Source organism: Periplaneta americana, chromosome 5 (assembly GCF_040183065.1).
Source record: "Periplaneta americana isolate PAMFEO1 chromosome 5, P.americana_PAMFEO1_priV1, whole genome shotgun sequence".
In the NCBI taxonomy this organism is placed as follows: Eukaryota; Metazoa; Arthropoda; class Insecta; order Blattodea; family Blattidae; genus Periplaneta; species Periplaneta americana.
Genome location: NC_091121.1, coordinates 164604369 through 164623499, shown reverse-complemented (window position 1 = coordinate 164623499; position 19131 = coordinate 164604369). Strand labels below are relative to the sequence as shown.

The following is a 19131-nucleotide window of genomic DNA, read 5'->3' as shown; positions in this document are numbered from 1 at the left end:
ATGTAGGAAATTAAATCAATGGCTTTCCCAGAACACGCTATGAAATGTTTCATATAAAACAATTTTTATCTCGAAAGAAAAGCAAAAACGAACAAAATTGTATTAAACTGAAATTAACGACATTAGTTACGGTTCACCTTGTATATCATGACTGAGCTGGTCGGTACCATCTGTTGATTCGGCCTGCACGTCTTAAGATGCTACAAGAGTGTCTTTCCGTTCTCCCGAATGCCATCTGTACGCAAATCACAATACTATATTACGGCGCAGGATTTAAGGTGTATACTATTCAAATTATTATTAGGAATATTGAAATGCAGAGTAGCGATGGATTGTTGGAGAAGAAAACGGAAGAATCCCTCAGAAACCATGACTTTGTCCACCACGAATACGACACTGCTATCGCCGGGAATCGAACCCGGGTCCGCAGTTTATTAAGATGTTTAAAGTATCACAGCATACTTATCTTTGAAGATTTTTCGGATGGGATGGGAATTGTTATTGTACATTGTAAACGTCTCTAAGAAGCCGGAAAATAAATAGAGAATTTAGGCAGTAGACATTAAAGATTTCGAAAAAAGAAAAACTTTTGTAAGAATGTGACCGCGGGTAGTGTGACATATTTACTTAATATAGTGATTGTTTTTAATTTTTTCAAGATATGCATACCTAATGATAAAGTATGCGCCACTCAAGACATATATATTTTTTTTAATTATACCTTCTAAGACTCTCTTCTTTTCTCGTGACTCAGGTCGTTAACCTGTTGGTATTTGCGGATAGAACATTGTCACGCCAGGTTCAGACACTCTGTACTGTATCTGTGCTTGTGAGTTATTATCTTGTAAGGTAATCTGAACTTAATGGCTATACGAAACACATTTCTATTCCATGAAATACTAACAATATTGCTGGCATAACTAATTATAAAATTTAAAATACATATTTCACAGCATTAAGCTAATACAATTGTTTAAAAGAGATTAGAACCTACTTTTTAGCTCATCACGATTTATGAAGGTGAACGAAATCAAACTATGACATGAAGAGAGACAGTGGCATTTACAAAACCTCCATTCCCTTACCAGTAATGTAGTCAGGAATCGGTGAAGTTTCAGGCAGAATATGCATTCCAAGACTATATAGATGTAACAAAATGTGTAAAATTCTTGTAAATAGATTACTTGCAATACTAGACAATGCGTGCTTTCTTCTTGAGAGTGCAGTTTTAAATATTTTACGAAGTATAAAGTAGTAGGTCTATGATAATGCAAAAAGTATATCGAAACTTTCATGGAAATATACGCTTTCAGTATAAATTATTCTGACAAGTGACTTTTGGTACCCTATGTCAATTTTCTTCCTAGAGTTTTTCTTTCCGGACTATAAAAAATCTCAGCCAAATCGTGATGTAAATCACGTCAGCCGATCAGCACCGGTAAAAGATTCCCATGCTATTGCCGCTGTTGCCCTCTGCGAATGCTCGGCGCAATTCGGTCATGGATACATTAGCTAGCAGTATGAGTTGTAGCGTCATCCTGCTGAAAATACGACGTGAAACGTTCCGCATGTATTAATTCATTATACAGCAGTAGTCTTCACCGCTGTATTCGATGTCAGAAAACGTTAATAACGCTTAAATTGATTTCAGATCGATTTTCTTTCTCATTGAATAGTTTCATCTTGTATTGATTGTTCCGATAAGCTGACTAATAAAGTAATGAAAATTCAATTAGACCGTCTATGCTTATCTGTATTACAACGTAAGTTTTATCATCTACCATTCACAGTCCATCAACTGACATTAATAAACTTTATAGCTTACTTTAAATTGTTCGCAGAAAGCAAGGCTTGACTGGAGTCCGGGGAGTGATAAACAACAAGCAAATGAAATTGTAAGTTAAAACATAAGAAGTGATTTAGTCAACTCACATACAAAACTTCCATCAAAGTGTACGTCACGAATGTTTTAAATTTCAAGTGCTCTAATATTAAATGTGTGTTTATCATCGAACAAACAATGCAAAGAATCTTCAAGATTTATTTATACCCAACATTACAGTGCAATTAATCTACATCAAGTAGGTAACGACTAGTTGCCCCAACGATAAACATTCATAAAATTCACAGTGTTAAGTATTTTAGATAACGTCATAGAACAATGACCACATGTTTTTAAAATTGATCTTAATTGGTTGTTTTAACATAGCGATAGTATATAAGTGTTTTATGGTTTTATATAACCACTGTAAATATGTATGGGTATAGTATGTATATTCACACACACACACTATCCAAGACCACAATATATGTACCTATTGGCCAGGTTTAAATTTAGTATCATAAATACATCTGAAGAAGGTACACTGAGGTACCTAAAACGTTAATGTAAGACATCAATAAATTATAATTGTAATACAGATAAGCAGAGACGGTCTAATTGAATTTTCATTACTTTCTCATTGAGGCTTGATTTCATTCACATGGCCACGTTGTATCACGTAATAACTAAACCTCGGATATTTAGGCACTAAAACTGTATTTTAAGCGCCAAAAATAGGCACTTATAGAGACAAAATAATAATAATAATAATAATAATAATAATAATAATAATAATAATAATAACAATAATAATAATAATAATGGCTTTATTTAACCTGGCAGAGTTAAGGCCGTAAGGCCTTCTCTTACACTGAACCAGGATTAAAACTTGCATACACAGTTGAACATAAAACTGGATCGGAATTAAGTAATTAGCAGGGAAAGGATTTATATGTAAATACATATTTACTTATAAAGCTAATATAATTTATATTTTGCATTATCTTTATGTTTCACAATGTGTAGGGTTGAAAAATCCTACTTTTATTTTCCATATTTTTCCATATTTTAGAGTTTAGTACATATTTTCGTTAATTTCCATATATTTTCCATATTTCATATAAAACAGTCCATATTATATTAGGTTTAACAATAAAACAAAACAAAATTCCATTAACTTTTAAAAATACATTTCAACAATAGAGATTTAAACACATGTTCAATAATCCCTTTAACATCAGAGTTATTTGAAAATTAGCAGTCCTATCAACAATGGGAAAGTAAGTTACAAAACTGTATTAATTTAATTTAAAATTTTTAACAGACTTCAGTTGTGCAGCTCAACAGTTAAATGCCAGTCAGAGTACACATAGGTTCAGTTTTGTAAATCATACTATAAAGACGGTAAATATGCCAAAAGTACGTCATTCAGTCAATTTAAAATCAAAACTAACAAGTTACATTTCAGAATTTAAAGAAGATGGTTTATCAACTGACAATAAAATATTATTTTGTAATTTGTGTCAGTGTGCAGTATCATCTACACAAAAGTTCCTGGTGCAACAACACATTACAACTAGTAAACATCAGGCCAACAAACAACTAAATTCCAAGCAGAGACAATTGTTTTTAACACAACCAACAACATCGAATGTAAGATCTGAGTTTAACATCGACCTGTGCCGTTCTCTCATCTCTGCTGATATTCCTCTCTACAAACTAAAGAATAAGGTCTTCAGGGAATTCCTTGAAAAATATACTCAACATACAATCCCGGATGAGTCAACACTTAGGAAGACGTATGCTCCATCCATCTACGATGAGACAATACAGAAGATAAGAGATGAAATTAAAGATAGTTCAATTTGGGTTTCCATTGATGAGACTCCCGACAAAGAAGGTAGACTTGTTGGTAATGTAGTTATCGGTTTGTTAAGTGAACAATATTCTGAACGAATTCTTTTACATTGTGATGTTCTAGAAAAGTGCAATAACAAAACTATAGTTAAACTGTTCAACGAAGCTATGGGTATCCTGTGGCCAAAGGGTATTATGTACGATAATGTGTTATTCTTTATTAGCGATGCTGCCCCTTATATGGTCAAAGCTGGACAAGCATTATCTGTTGTATATCCTAAATTGACTCATTTTACTTGTGTGGCGCATGCATTTCATCGTGTGGCAGAAGTGGTCAGAGACAATTTCCCTAAAGTAGATTTGTTGATTTCATCAGTGAAAAAAGTATTTCTCAAAGCTCCCAGTAGAGTTAACGTGTTGAAAGAAATGTACCCTGAAATTCCATTGCCACCAAAGCCAATTTTAACTAGATGGGGTACATGGCTAGAAGCAGTTGAATATTATGCCGAACATATAGACTCTATTAACAATGTTCTCCTTGCATTGGACTCTGAAGATGCAGTCTCAATTGATACTGCGAAAACAGTTACCTGTGACATAAGTGTGAAGAATGACTTAGCTCACATTCAGCATACATTTTCATGCATCATAAAAACGCTCAAAAGTCTCCAAAATAGGCACCTTTCACTATCTGAAAGTTTTGAAATTATAAATAGTACTGTGGAACAACTGAATCGTGGTAGAGGTAAAGTTGCAGATGCAGTAAGAGCTAAGGTGGACACTGTACTTTCAAAAAACCCTGGATATGAAGAACTACAAAAGGTTGTTGCTGTGATGAGTGGTGAATCAACAGTGAAGATTAACTTGGACTTATCCCCAGCAGACATTGTGAAATTGAATTATGTACCAGTTACTTCTTGTGACGTCGAACGCTCTTTTAGTCAGTATAAATCTATCCTCAGAGACAATAGAAGAAGATTCACTTTTCAGCACTTGAAAGAAATGTTTGTAACCTATTGTTATGGTAACAGACAATAAAAATTGTGTTTTGTTGAAACTACATTGGAAGATAAGGTACGTCCATTATATTTTTTGTTTAGTTTGATTAAAATGTACCAATATTTAACGTACATAGTCATTTTTTTATAATTTTAAGTCCATATTTAATTCCATATTTTGGTAAAAATCCATATTTAATTCCATATTTTGGTAAAAATAACTACATATATATTTACATATTTCATATATTTTTAGTCCATATAAATCCGTTCCCTGGTAATTAGGTACATAATGAGATCAAAAGAGGTCGTTACATAAAATTTACCTCATAAAATAAAAATAAACGTAGTGGAATACATATTAATGTTGTTAGAATCAAATACGAATCACATAAAAACAGAAGCCGATAATTCAATAAAAAATTGTACACAGTAAAAATAAAAATAAACACATTGGTATACATATTATTAGTATTAGGTTACAATTAAGTAGGATTTACATAATAATTAAACCAGAAACCAACAATTGAATAAAATGTACACAAAAATAGATTAATAATAAAAAAACACAGTGGGATACATATTTGCGTTAAGTGATAAACACGATTTAGATAATAAAAATAAGAAACAAAAAAAAATAAAAATAAATACAGTGGAACACATTCCATTAAATATTTGCAACGCGTTAGGTCTGACAACTCATAAGATATTTTTCTAATTTACATTTAAAGGAAATTAAAGTTCGGCAGCCCTTGACTTCAGGCGGCAGAGAATTCCAGTGACGAGAAGTAGCAACAGTGAAAGATGAAGAATAAAGAGATGATGTGTGCAGTGGTATTTCTAGCGTGTACGGTATCTATCGAATAAAAATGAAGTAGGCCTATTAGATCCCGAACGAAGTGCAGGATTTCTGCTTTCGCAAAAATTAACGCCACAGTATGCTCGTGTCTTTCCGCTGTAGCCATAGAAAGTCGGAAGTTCTATTCTTTTTTGCCCTGCAAAAATAATGACCTTCCTTTTCCCATTACCCCAGGTTGCAGTGCCAGTTGCGATCATTTCTCCGAGAAAAATGTTCGCGGTATAATCCTATGGAACTGATCCCGAAAGGACTTAATACGATGTAATATTTTACGTTGCTTCAAGTCCATTTTCATCTACAACAAACCCAGCTGAGACTTTTAACGTGGAACACCCCAGTCGTAAGGTTATAAAAAAGCCAGTTGCAAGATCCTAATTTATGAACAGCGATAGCAGACTACTACTGCAAAGAGAAATGCATAGAATATGTAAATGTCAGGGTAAGACCACAGTCTAGTATATACAGTCGCGAAGCTCAATACGTAGTAAATATGCAAACATTAGATAGTTGCTCACCACTAGGATCATTAATATCGCCTCATTACAGGCAATGCAAAATAATACCGTCACAGTCTATTGTTTCTAGCACCCTCAAAACTCAAGCTTCGTGACTGTATATAGTAGACTGTGGTAAGACGCAGTTTTGACGATATGCGATTGTGTGTTGGAATATCGCTTAGTATAGTGGTTCCCAAAGTGTGGCTCACGACCCCCTGGGGGGTCGTGTGAAGAGCAGAGGTTGGTCGCTACATGGTTTACAAAATAAAAAAAAAACGCCTTATTGATAGCACATTTATTTTGTACTTAGAAACATAAACAATCTTGAACATAAAAATAAAAAGAATGTTTTGGTGGCTGTGTAAAAACCTAATTAATGCGATAACTATGCCTGTTTTTGAGATGGTAGCTTCTCAAACTCTATATTCGATACACACACACACACACACACACACACACACACACACACACACACACACACACACACACACACTGGTATCGTTTTCAATTTTAAAGATTCTTCGCTTCTATTACGATGACAATTATGGCGAGAAATTTAATTTGCATGAATACGAGTTTGCAAATGCTATAAAAAAATTCAAAAACCTCTTTTAATCTCGAGGTATTCTTACATTATTTTGATTAAAAACTGATCAAAGCTCTGCGAAAAAAGTATAGTTTGAATATTCCATCAGTAGGTACATATTTCAGTGAGTCTTTTCTTAATACTGAATTTCAGCTAGTTGAATGCAATTGTCTAAAAACAAATTCAGTATCCATCTATGACTGTTGTATTTATTTTGTTTTGAGTTTCTTTCGGAAAATATGTATAAAAAACTATTATTTCAAACTGTTCAAAACTGTATGCACGCAAAAACAAACTCAGTATTTGTTGTAGCCTAACACAAATTTTCCATTTATTTTTGTCAAGTGATGTGGACCAAAATCCAAGCTTCCTTATAAATTACTCGATTATATCTCTGGCTGTTATTATGTCAACATCTTGAACTTGCAAACTATTATTCAAAGTGTTTTAAGTGTTCGATAAATATATCAGTAAGGAAGGTCAGTCTAAGAAGCTAAAGATAATTTATTGTAAAATAGTTTTGCATATGCCGATTTCTCATTTTGCATTTATCGGTTTTGAGTAAAAGTCGTTTTCGATTTTACAGGGATTTGTGTTTTTTGAATGGAATTATGTGCCGGTACGGCATTGGGGGAGGGGGTCGAAAAAATATCTTGCCCAAAAGTTGGTCTCACCTTGAAAAAGTTTGGGAATCACTGACTTAGTACATGGTAAACTTTCCTTTGTCAGTATCAAGCATTTTAGGTCTTATAAAGAGAGAGAGAGGGGGGGAGGGGGAGGGGGAGAGAGAGAGATTTTTTTTTCCCTTATGTTATGTGACTGATTTCGATTATGTGTAATTTTCTACTTTGCTTTATATATTATGTAACTGATCTTGACTATTTGTAATTTTCTACTATATTTTATGTAATTTCTAAGGTATCTTCTTTTGTGTTGTTTTGTAATCTAATTTTGTATTTCATGTATATTATTGAAACCTGATTGAGTGGAAGAGAAGGCCTCATGGCTTTAACTCTGCCAGGCAAAAACCTATTACTGCTACTATAATGTTTTATATGGTCTTGGGTGAATACTCAGTTTTATACTGAATTCACGTTGAGAGAATCTCACTGTATGTCATTCTAATACCAGGTCTGCAAAAATAGAGTAGAGACTTCAGACGAACAGATGAAAGCCTTTGACAGAATGAAATTGATAGATGTTTTTATATAAATATTAATATCTTTCAAAATGGAGAGCCATCATGTTATTCACAAAGATAACCTTAAAATAACTCGTGTGTGTGTATAAGTGTATGTATAGGATGATTCAGGAGGAACAGTAAGTATTTTAGGACTTGGTAATCTGGACTATTCTTAGTAAAAAAAGTTCATATAAGCAAGCGACCAATTTTAATGGATACGTAGATATAGCTGTTTAGATACAACACAATAAACCTTAACAAATGGTGTGAAGGAACAACAAATGACTACATGCTATTGACTACGTACAAAGGAATAGTACGTGTAGCTCTTCTGAGATCGTCTGAAGGCAGTACTGTACATAGCACAGAAACAGCTGTGTGTAGTATTCTTGACCACAAGGATGGGCATGTTCTTCCAGCAAGACGGAGCCTCTGTACATTTTAGCCATCAGTTGACACATCATCTAAATCTCACATTTCCCGAACAATGGATTGGCCGCAGTGGTCACTGCCTTGACCACTAAGGTCCCCAGACTGTACTCCAGTCGAGTTTTCTTTGTAGGGGTGAATGAAAGGTGAAGTGTTAAAAAAACAAGGGACGAATTGATCGCTCACGTTATGAATAATACTGCCCTCATTAAAAGAATGGCAAGACGACCTCATAAGAGCAACACTTCGGAAAAGTAGGCCTACATTGAACTTTGAAATATGTTGATATCATGTAAATAAGTTTTGAATGTAATCATTACGCCTCACTTGTGAGAATCTCACTGTATGTCATTCTGGCACCAGGTCTGCAAAAATAGATTAGGTGCTTCAGGCGAACAGGTGAAAGCCTTTGACAGAGTGAAATGGGTAGATTTTTTTTATAGAATACTAGTGCCTTTCACAGCGGAGCGGCATCATGTTATTCCAAAGATAGTCTCAAAATTACTCTTGTAAATATAGGATGATTCGGGAGGAATAGTCTTTCGCTTCTAACGCTTGTTATGCGTAACATTCAAACATACACCTATTGAAAATTGAACTTTTTTTTAACCATAATAGTCCATACTACCATTCCCTAAATTATATAATATTCCTCCCTGATTCTCTGAATAATATGTACAGAGTGTTAACAGTATACGTGCAAATATTTTTAGAGGTAATATGGCGTAGTATACTGAACCTCATTTACTTACTTACTTACTTACTTACTTACGGGTTTTAAGGAACCCGGAGGTTCATTGCCGCCCTCATATAAGCCCGCCATCGGTCCCTATCCTGAGCAAGATTAATCCAGTCTCTACAATCATACCCCACCTCCCTCAAATCCATTTTAATATTATCCTTCCATCTACGTCTCGGCCTCCCCAAAAGTCTTTTCCCTTCCGGCCTCCTAACTAATACTCTATATGCATTTCTGAATTCGCCCATACGTGGTACATGCCCTGCCCATCTCAAACGTCTGGATTTAATGTTCCTAATTATGTTAGGTGAAGAATACAATGTGACAGGTTCTGGGTTGTGTAACTTTCTCCATTCTCCTGTAACTTCATCCCACTTAGCTCCAAATATTTTCCTAAGCATCTTATTCTCAAACAATCTTAACCTTTGTTCCTCTCTCAAAGTGAGAGTCCAAGTTTCACAACCATACAGAACAACCAGTAATATAACTGTTTTATATATTCTAACTTTCAGTCTTTTTGAGAGCAGACTGGATGACAAAAGTTTCTCAATCGAATAATAACAGGCATTTCCCATATTTATTCTGCTTTTAATTTCCTCCTGAGTGTCATTTATATTTCTTACTGTTGCTCCAAGTTAACTGAACCACATTATGTAAACAAATTCTCAGTCTTCGAAGTTATTTGTTAGACATAAAATAATACCATCTGTCTTGGTTAGTTAGGACTTTCAGACTATTTGTTTTCTGTACGAACTCCTGGCTAGCTACGCGGAGGTCAAAGCTTGTGGGGGTTGTCTGTCATCCAGGCTTACCATGAAGATCTTTGTTGTATAACAGGTAATCAAATAATTTAACTCGTAACAAAACACTATCGCCTTTTTACATTAACACTTGCGATTAAATTCATTATTTACTCGTATTTTGTACTGTAATAAGTTCGAATTTCGAACACAGTCTACATTTTTATTCTCATATGCATGATAGACTGCAATTAAAATAATTTAAAGTAATGTTATGTAAATTATCAAGATAAAAAGATTTTATAGACGATAAGGCATTTACCTCTAAACTATCACGAAAGAATCAAAATAAATTCCATTTAAAAATTGTTATTAAATTTTAAAAAACATACGAAATTAAATAATCTATAAATTGTTAACAAAGGTTAATATTTTCTTAACTAGAGTTGAAATTTGTTTAGAAACTTTTATCACATTACGAAGGAAACGTCACGTTGTGGTCCACTGTTCTGGGTCCGAGGACGAAGAGATCGAGTCTTTGGTACACAGCAACGAACATTAGTAGATTTTGAAATCGAAGTCAATAACTTGGAAGAGAATTTATAAATATATTATGTGGAAACCGTCTATATGCTTATCAAAATACAATATAGTTGTTTAAATATTATAATACATTTAAAGGTCAAGGATTAACGTTTTCGGGCCCACACCTGTGGAGTAACGGTCGGCGCGTCTGGCCGCGAAACCAGGTGGCCCCGGTTCGAATCCCGGTCGGGGCAAGTTACCTGGTTGAGGTTTCCTCAACCCAATACGAGCAAATGCTGGGTACCTTTCGATGCTGGACCCCGGACTCATTTCACCGGCATTATCACCTTCATTTCATTCAGACGCTAAATTACCTAGATGTTGATACAGCGTCGTAAAATAACCCAATAAAAATTAACGTTTTCGACAATATGTTGCCATCTTCAGATCCACAATAACACATAAATGTGGTCACAATAAATTCATGATTGGTTAAAAATCAATAAACAATATATAAATTGTATACAGAATAAATATGGTTAAAAGCTAAAATGTTCAATTAAAATTAACAAATGTCGTGACTGTAGCTTGTTACATTATGGAAGTTATAACGAACACATTGCTGATTTGATTTCAAATACAACCATAATAAATCAACATTTGCCACGCACCTCATAGAAAAAGGTCACGAACTCACAAATATTAAGGACACACTACAAATAGTAAAAGTCATAAACAATAATAATATTTTTGATACTCCTGAGGAATATTTTATCGCAAAAACATTTAACCAAGGTACCCCAATTTTTAATGAACAAATTAGTAATTCATCGAACCCACTATACAACTTATTCAAATTAACCCCACTTGAACCCACACATACAACCCCCCACCCCATCACTGACGTCAATGACGTACACTAGCATGTAAACGTACCATGTGAACACGACACGAGAATTCAGTTACAGCCGAGCCTAGACAAAGCACACAGCAAATTCCTCAATCCTCACCATTACGTAAGTTTCAAACTATAAACATTTTAAAAAAATTTTCAAACAGTTACAAAATTTATATCCAAATTAGTTTCTTACATTACTTAATTCGTGTTTACGGTAAAAATCGGCCAAGATGACTCTCGCAACGCGAGATTATCTTCCACAGGAAGAAATTGTACAATAACTTCCACCTAAAACTCAATTTTGATGGTAGATATTTTTACTGTTTCTTCGCTTCATTATGCGTGTTTCATCATATGATGCACTAGCCGTACCCGTGCGCTCCGCTACACCCGTTAGAAATAAATATAAGGTAATTACATAATTAAAATAGGACATTTGATCCAGGGAACATTCGTGTTTGATAGAAAGATAAATCGTTTAATATGTTACGTACTTAATTTAAATTGTATTTAAAATATTAAAATGCGATCATTTTGATCCAGAGCCACTCATTTGGTTCAATGACAATTCCTTTAACATGTTTCTTAATTGTTATTACCAATTATTTTTGGAAAAGCGAAAATTAACAGAAAAATTTTTGCTCCAGATTTATTATTATATTATATTATATTATATTATATTATATTATATTATATTATATTATATTATATTATATTATGTAAAAAGTGTGTTGATAATGGATGTACTCGAATTAGAAAGTTCTCAATTTGTTCTGGAAGCTCTTGAATCTCAGGAGGAACAACTTTTACAACAGCGCAACATAATCTGCTTGGCTCATTACCCAACTTTTTTGCATTGCATTTATTGCATATATATATTTTTTATGTATTTTAACACGATTCAATTGAGCATAGTTAAAATCTGAATTATACAATAATGGATTGCTAAGCTAACGTACTATTACTGCATACTAAATCAATACACTCTCGTTGTTCGTTAATTCTCCGAGATAAAAATGAATATGTTCATAAACATTGTTTTAAGAAATACAGGAAATGAATATACAGAATAACCTATCAAATTTTCTGTGCATAAGAAGCTATTTTAATCTTACCTGTCCTCAATTCACTCAAAAGTTACTCTAATAACATTATAGCATTATGTCCATCCAGAGAAACTACACTTTCCAATGATGAAATAATAATTAATTATACAAATCGGTTAATTTAGCTTCCGATATATTACTTCATACAAACACAGAAACATTGTCTTTAGGCTATGTTTCATAGCTTTCGATTGTTGTGTCCAAGGCCCCTTATAGACGAAGTCATTTGTTTTTTATTTCAATACACCGCCTTAGATGGCAGTTATTTTAATTTTAAAACTCATTTATCTCATTAAATATCAGTCCTATCAAACTTTTTCAGAGAATAAAACTTACCAGAAATCATTTTTAAAGAAACTTTTGTTATGTAACATATTTCACAAAAATCAATAATAAGCGAGTTATTTCGTTTTATTTAATTCAGGCCCCCTTATAACCCCCCCCCTTTTAAATAACGTATTTTGAATGCCATATAGCCTATAATCTAAGTTACAACGAACTTAATTTATATTCCAATTTTCATCGAAATCGGTTCAGCCATTATCGCGTGAAAAGGTAACAAACATACAGACAGACAGACAGACAAACAAAAATTTCAAAAAAGCGATTTTCGGTTTCAGGGTGGTTAATTATATATGTTAGGACCAATTATTTTTGGAAAATCGAAAATTACCAGAAAAATTTCGGCTACAGATTTATTATTAGTGTCCACACCTGTGGAGTAACGGCTAGCACGTCTGGCCGCGAAACCAGGTGGCCCGGGTTCGATTCCCGGTCGGGGCAAGTTACCTGGTTGAGGTTTTTTCCGGGGTTTTCCCACAGCCCAATATGAGCAAATGCTGGGTAACTTTCGGTGCTGGACCCCGGACTCATTTCACCGGCATTATCACCTTCATCTCATTCAGACGCTAAATAACCTAAGCTGTTGATAAAGCGTCGTAAAATAACCTAGTTAAATAAAAAAAGTAAAAAAAATTATTATTAGTATAGATGAATGAAGCATGTTTTAAGTTATGATAGTACATGAAAATCCAGACTTTAATAATAATTATATTATAATAATAATAATAATAATAATAATAATAATAATAATAATAATAATAATAATAATAATAATAATAGTTTTATTTAACCTGGCAGAGTTAAGGTCATAGGACATTCTCTAAAACTCAGTCGGCATGTTTATATTACCTTTGTGCGAGATCGTGCGTATTTGCTTGGTTTCCTCACAAAACCAATCCGCGGAAAGTCTAAAATTCCATATTCAGTATTCCCAACCTAACACACATAACAATTTCCCTCTTCTTACCGCTTAAGTGACATATTGATCTTACTGCTTTAGGCTTTTAACATATTATTTTTAGAGACGTTCAATATAGTAATAATTATAAATTGGAAACTTACCACTGCAATTTCACCTAAATTGCACTGTTAATTATTGTTTTTAAATATTTGCAAAAATCAAGTAAACTCTACAACTCCACTAAAGTTACTGCATTCGTGATGCAAGTAACCGTAAGGAAGCCGTGAAAAAATCAACAAGATTCCAGACTCATCATAGACTGGGGGGGGGGGAAACAGAAGTATATCACTGCCTGCTGGAGTATAGTAAACACAGAAAACATTTTAAAGCAACAATGTTGAAGATAGATATTTTTGTTTTGCAAATTTGCCGTCATTGAACAGAAACCAAGATGGAGATTTCATTGGAACTAATTAGAAATTCTTTTTTCAGGTATGTAATAAACGATCTTCGCACAAAATAATGTACGATACACGAGCGGTATGTTTTCTTTCAATTCTCGGAAATTAAAAAAGCTCAACTACGTTTCGCTTTTTCAAACTTTTCCTCGAACATGAAAACTTCAACATACCGCTCTTGTAACGCATATTACTATTCCAGCACTTATTATAAGGTAAGTGATTAGCAGTGCTGTAATGGAGGCCATTAATCGTATGGGGAACCGAAAAGAAAATTTTGTCTGTACGGAGCCATACGGCATATGCTAAGTTTTGTACGCGGAGGTCTGTACAAATCTTAGTAATCTCTTTTTGTTCCTAATGTACAGAGTGAATCAAAAGTCTGGAACCATATAGATATCTTCCATATACTTGATTTTCGGTTACTATTGGTGTTACCAGTATTTGTAAGACCAAATGCTCTACCAGTGACACATTCGATTCTAGCCCTCAAGCATATGGAAGATATTTATATGGTTCCAGATTTTTGATTCACCCTGTATTTTGTTTGATGTTCATAAACAAAATTCGTCTACCTCTGCAGCACTGGAATCCAGAATAATATAAAATACTGGTTGAAAAGCAAGAAGTGCTGCAAATACACACTCCAAGATTCATCGAGACAAGTGTGCATCTACGGTGGGGCTACATAGTGTATTCAGCGTATAGGTAATTAAGTATGGACACTTCGCGTCGGTACCTTTGATGTAACCGGACTGATTTCAATGACCTTCAAGCCAGCTAGAGCGTGAGATTCTGCTTTCTCCCTAGAGTTGGCGCTGACATGACACCAGCTAGCAGTCGACACAACGGAAATATAACATATAATTAATACATCTAGGTACATTATGTACTCAAATAAAGTAAATTGGATCCATAAAATAATAAATCCGTCATTAACTGTAATTTGTAGACTCTAGAGTTCCTTTATAATGAGAGTTGAGACGTTGACCTCAACAACAATTAAAATATGTAATGATTTGATAGCACTGAAAATGGAAAAACAAAAGTCTTATGAGAAGTAAATCCATATACCTATATTATAATGTATACAAATATTAAACGAATTCGATACTTAATTTTATAATGTATTATATTATTTTATAATATAATTTATTATATCTGAAATATGAAAAAAATATTATTACAACTAGTTTTCCACTGAGAAATAAGGAAAAGCTGTTAACTTGAATTTATTTGAAGCAAAGCGTTACTGGATTATGCAATAAGGTAGGCGATGTTTGGATCCTATGTCTCAACTCTATACTCAATTATTATCTTAGCGTAAACTCGATTACACTAACCTCTAGCGCTTGAAAGTGGAACTAAACGTCGGCGCACAGAGAAACAAAACGCAGGAAAATTCGCTCAGTATCCATTCTTTATAATCCCTATTCGCTGGTGTATTCTTTAAATCAAACTTGTTGTACAATTAAAATGTAAAGCAAAACAATTTCTTTACTTTATCTTTAATATTAAAAAAGCCATTAAATGGCAGTCGGAGAGATAGAGAGTAGAATATATTTCAAGAGAGAAAATAAGGAGTGTGGCACTGGTGGTAAGGCAATAAATTGCATCTGTAACAAGACGCGACATTTTATTACCGAAAACTGGCTCGCTGAATCACCGCTAAGCAGACTGCAGCTTGCTCATGCCAGTTTTCGAGCAGCACGATACTGAACGAAACTTTTTTTCCAGGAGTACGTCCATTATACTGTAAAATGTTGATGGTGTTAATGACACAGCAATCTAAAATGTGAGTACATGCGTTTAAAAAAAAACAAAACGTGCAAAAAAGGGAAAAGCTAGTTTCTTCTTACCTTTGGAGATGATAGGCTCTGACTCCAAGACCACCTGCTTGGTGTCCTCTAGCAGGGTGTTAGGTAGGGCGACCACTGCGGCCACCAGAAGAGTGACCAGGGCACAAGTTGCCGCCACCCCGGCCATCGCTATCACACACTTCTGGAGACGCGTTCTTCTCCCTACTGATCACTGAAATCATAAATAATGCTCACAAGCTATCGATTGGATTGGTTCGTATCCGTATCCCCTACAAAAGCATTCGATATATTTACTTTACGTTTTATAATAAATTATCGCAATGCTACAAGATATCTCTGTAGATATTTCAGCGGATTACACATTTTCAGCGTTCCTCATACCGCAAAATTTGTTTTTGGTATAAATCATCATCATCATCAATGGCACGACAGCCCTTCATGGGCCCTGGCCTTCTTCAGAAGTTTTCGCCATTCCTCTCTATCCAATGCCAAACTTCTCCAATTTCTAACACCCAAAGTCTTGATGTCATCCATCACACAGTCTTCCCATCTCAATCTCGGTCTCCCAACCTTCCTTCTTTCCATCGGAATAAATTTAAAAACTCTCTTCGCAACCCTATCATCTTGCATTCTCACAACATGCTCGGCCCAATCCAATCTTCTTATTTTTATGAATTTAACAATGTCCGACTCATTATATAATCTGTACAGTTCGAAATTATATCTTCTTCTCCATGTTCCGTTTTCTCTAACTGGTCCAAAGATTTGCCTAAGAATCTTTCTTTCAAATGTACATAATAATGTCGCATCTGACTTCGACAATGGCCAAGTCTCAGATGCGTAAGATAGTACAGACCTTATAAGAGTTTTATACATCATAATTTTTGTATTACTAAATATAATTTGAGATTTAATATATGTCTTCTGAGATCATAAAAGCATCTATTGGCAGATAATATTCGTTTTTTTTATTTCAGAACTAACATTTTTGTTGTTAATTTCAGAGCCAAGATAGATAAGTTTCAAATTTAAAAGAGCCTATTTCCAGGTAAGGGGGTCCATTTATATTAGCTCTCGTGACTGGCATAGGCCTATACTTTGTTTTTTCTTCATTAATTTGTAAATGCATCCTTCTTGCTGCCTTTTCCAGCTTAATAAAGGCAGCCTGACTTCTTCTTATGATATCTAAGTCGTCAGCGCAAGCTAGCACCTGAATCGACTTACAGAAAATAGTTACCCTAGTATTAATACGTGAATCCCTCATGACTTTCTCCAGTGCTATATTAAAAAGGAGACAAGCTGTTTTTTGGCGTACCGTATATGTAAAACTATTTTTGTAAAAAACTAAAGCCTCAGAAACGACCCATTTTTCTAGGGTTCAATTCTAACAATAGAGACTAATATGTCTATAAATCTTTTCAGACTATGTAAAATATGCATTACAGAGGATTGTCGACAGTTCCAGCACTTATTATAAGCAGGGGCGGCTTTCGAAGAGGGGCTGCGGAGCTGCAGCACCCCCAGACGTTTGTGGCTCTTGTCTCGTTTTATGTTGTGAAATAAATTTATTATACAGTTTCTATTTAGCGGCTCGAATTTTTAAAAAAATTTCGCTCTCAATGACATGCACGCGATCGTTAGTGAAGTCACTTTCTCCGCTGGTGCTGCCAGAGCAAAACCAGAGACAAGGACTATAGGGTGAAGCCACTTCCTCCCCTGGAGCTGCCAGTCTCGTCTCGGATGCTTTGCGCGTTAGTTTTACCCCTCCTACCTGCTACCCCTTGCCGTGAATCCAGAGTTTCCAAGCGCTGCAAAATTTGCAGCAGTTTGTCAGTAGCGCGCAGTTTTAAATACATTTTCTTTAATGTTGTGAGTATAACAAGTGCGACAATGTTTAATTCTGTACAATATTTACAGTCTATTCAGTTCAGTACCTTACAAATTGAGGATAAATGTGAAATTAAGTGCCCATCAGTTGAATCTCATAATGGAAATAGCCGCTAAACAAAATAGCCTACAAAGCTCGCATATTTTTTGCTAATTTATCTAGTATCCCTGCTTTCTTCTTTCGATCTCCACACAGTCTGTATTAGATTAATGTGTTTCAAAGACAATTCCATCAGCTGGGACAACAAGATGGATTTAAAATAAGAACAGTAAATGTTGTTCATGAGAAGAAGGAGCCATTGCTAGAATGTTTTCAAACCATAATGGAATCTGAAACATCTAACGTCACAATATATGAGGCAAGCACCCTGGTGCGTACTCTTGAAGATCCTGAATTCAATTTCTGGCTCAGTTACTTTTTTCATTTATTGAAACCAACTACAACATTGCCAGTTAGATATTTCTAAGGTTCAAATCTGCATATAAAAATTAAATTATGGTTTATTTAACGACACTCGCAAATGCAGGGGTTATATCAGCGTCGCCGGTGTGCCGGAATTTTGTCCTGCAGGATTCTTTTAAATGCCAGTAAATCTACTAACATGAGCCTGTCTCATTTAAACACAACTTACAAGATAAGGTGCATGGAACTAATCTTTAAATAAAGTAAGTTGCTTGGTTTATTTTTGTATGCAGCTCCCCTTAATTCAATACCCACGAGCCGCCACTTATTATAGGATAAACCATTAAATTACATTTGTATTATAAAGTGTAATTCGCGAGATTTTGTTACCGAAAGCTGATTCGCCGAATCGCCGCTAAGTCGGCTGTTACTTGCCGATGCATCTTTTCGAACTGCGCCGTACTAAATAAAACCTGTTTCCAGGCGTACACTCGTTATTTTAGATTAAGCTGTTCTAAACGGTTTTCTTTACCGCCTCCTTTCATACCGACTTACAATCCAGTGCTGTGTAGGGGGACGTATATAGAGTGGACCAATACTTGCGGACCTCCCTGGTCATGTGGTCAACGCGGTACGTGGCCACCGCTCAGATAACACAACACATGAAAGGGACAGACAGCCCCGCGAACAGGAGATAAATCTCTTTCATTGCCCACATCAGGAATCGAACCATAAAACCTCAAGGAGAAGCTCATGCGCTAACCACAGAGTCAAGGTGACGGATGCCGTTCTAAACTCTCTGGCTTAAAATATTAAATGTTCTCAGATTATCAATTTTAATCACGCTCTGTGCTAATCTTTCTATAGTGATAATTTCTTATCAGCCGCTTAAATGTAAGACGAGACAACGTAATAATTATATTGATCATAACTGGGAACACGATATTGCAAGTAAATTAGTTTACTTGCTTACTCGTATTTATAAATGGCTTTTACAGAACCCGAAGGTTCATTGCCGCCCTCACATAAGCCTGCCATCGGTCCCTATCCTGAGCAAGATTAATCCAATCCCTACCATCAT

The 19131-nt window shown here is 34.8% G+C and overlaps 2 protein-coding genes across 7 annotated transcripts in view; one reads left to right on the top strand and one right to left on the bottom strand.

The window, feature by feature from the left end:
• The window catches only part of LOC138700260 (uncharacterized), a 280196-nt gene that overhangs the window by 200055 nt on the left and 61010 nt on the right, over window positions 1-19131 (top strand). Inside the window, exon 1 of one of the 2 annotated variants that reach the window (XM_069826756.1) lies at window positions 11195-11251. The exons of the other annotated variant lie outside the window; for it this stretch is intronic. The gene's annotated coding sequence lies outside the window, so the exon portion shown is untranslated. Of the gene's footprint in view, window positions 1-11194; window positions 11252-19131 lie in introns of those variants that run through there. 2 annotated transcript variants of the gene reach the window in all.
• Window positions 1-19131, bottom strand: part of LOC138700263 (prohormone-2-like) — a 180795-nt gene that overhangs the window by 154976 nt on the left and 6688 nt on the right. For all 5 annotated transcript variants that reach the window (XR_011332316.1, XM_069826759.1, XM_069826760.1 and 2 more), the window contains exon 2: window positions 15800-15971. Coding sequence is in view for 4 of the 5 variants with exons in the window: in XM_069826759.1 (XP_069682860.1) it covers window positions 15800-15926 (127 nt within the window). In the remaining variant the exon portion in view is untranslated. The remainder of the gene's footprint in view (window positions 1-15799; window positions 15972-19131) is intronic.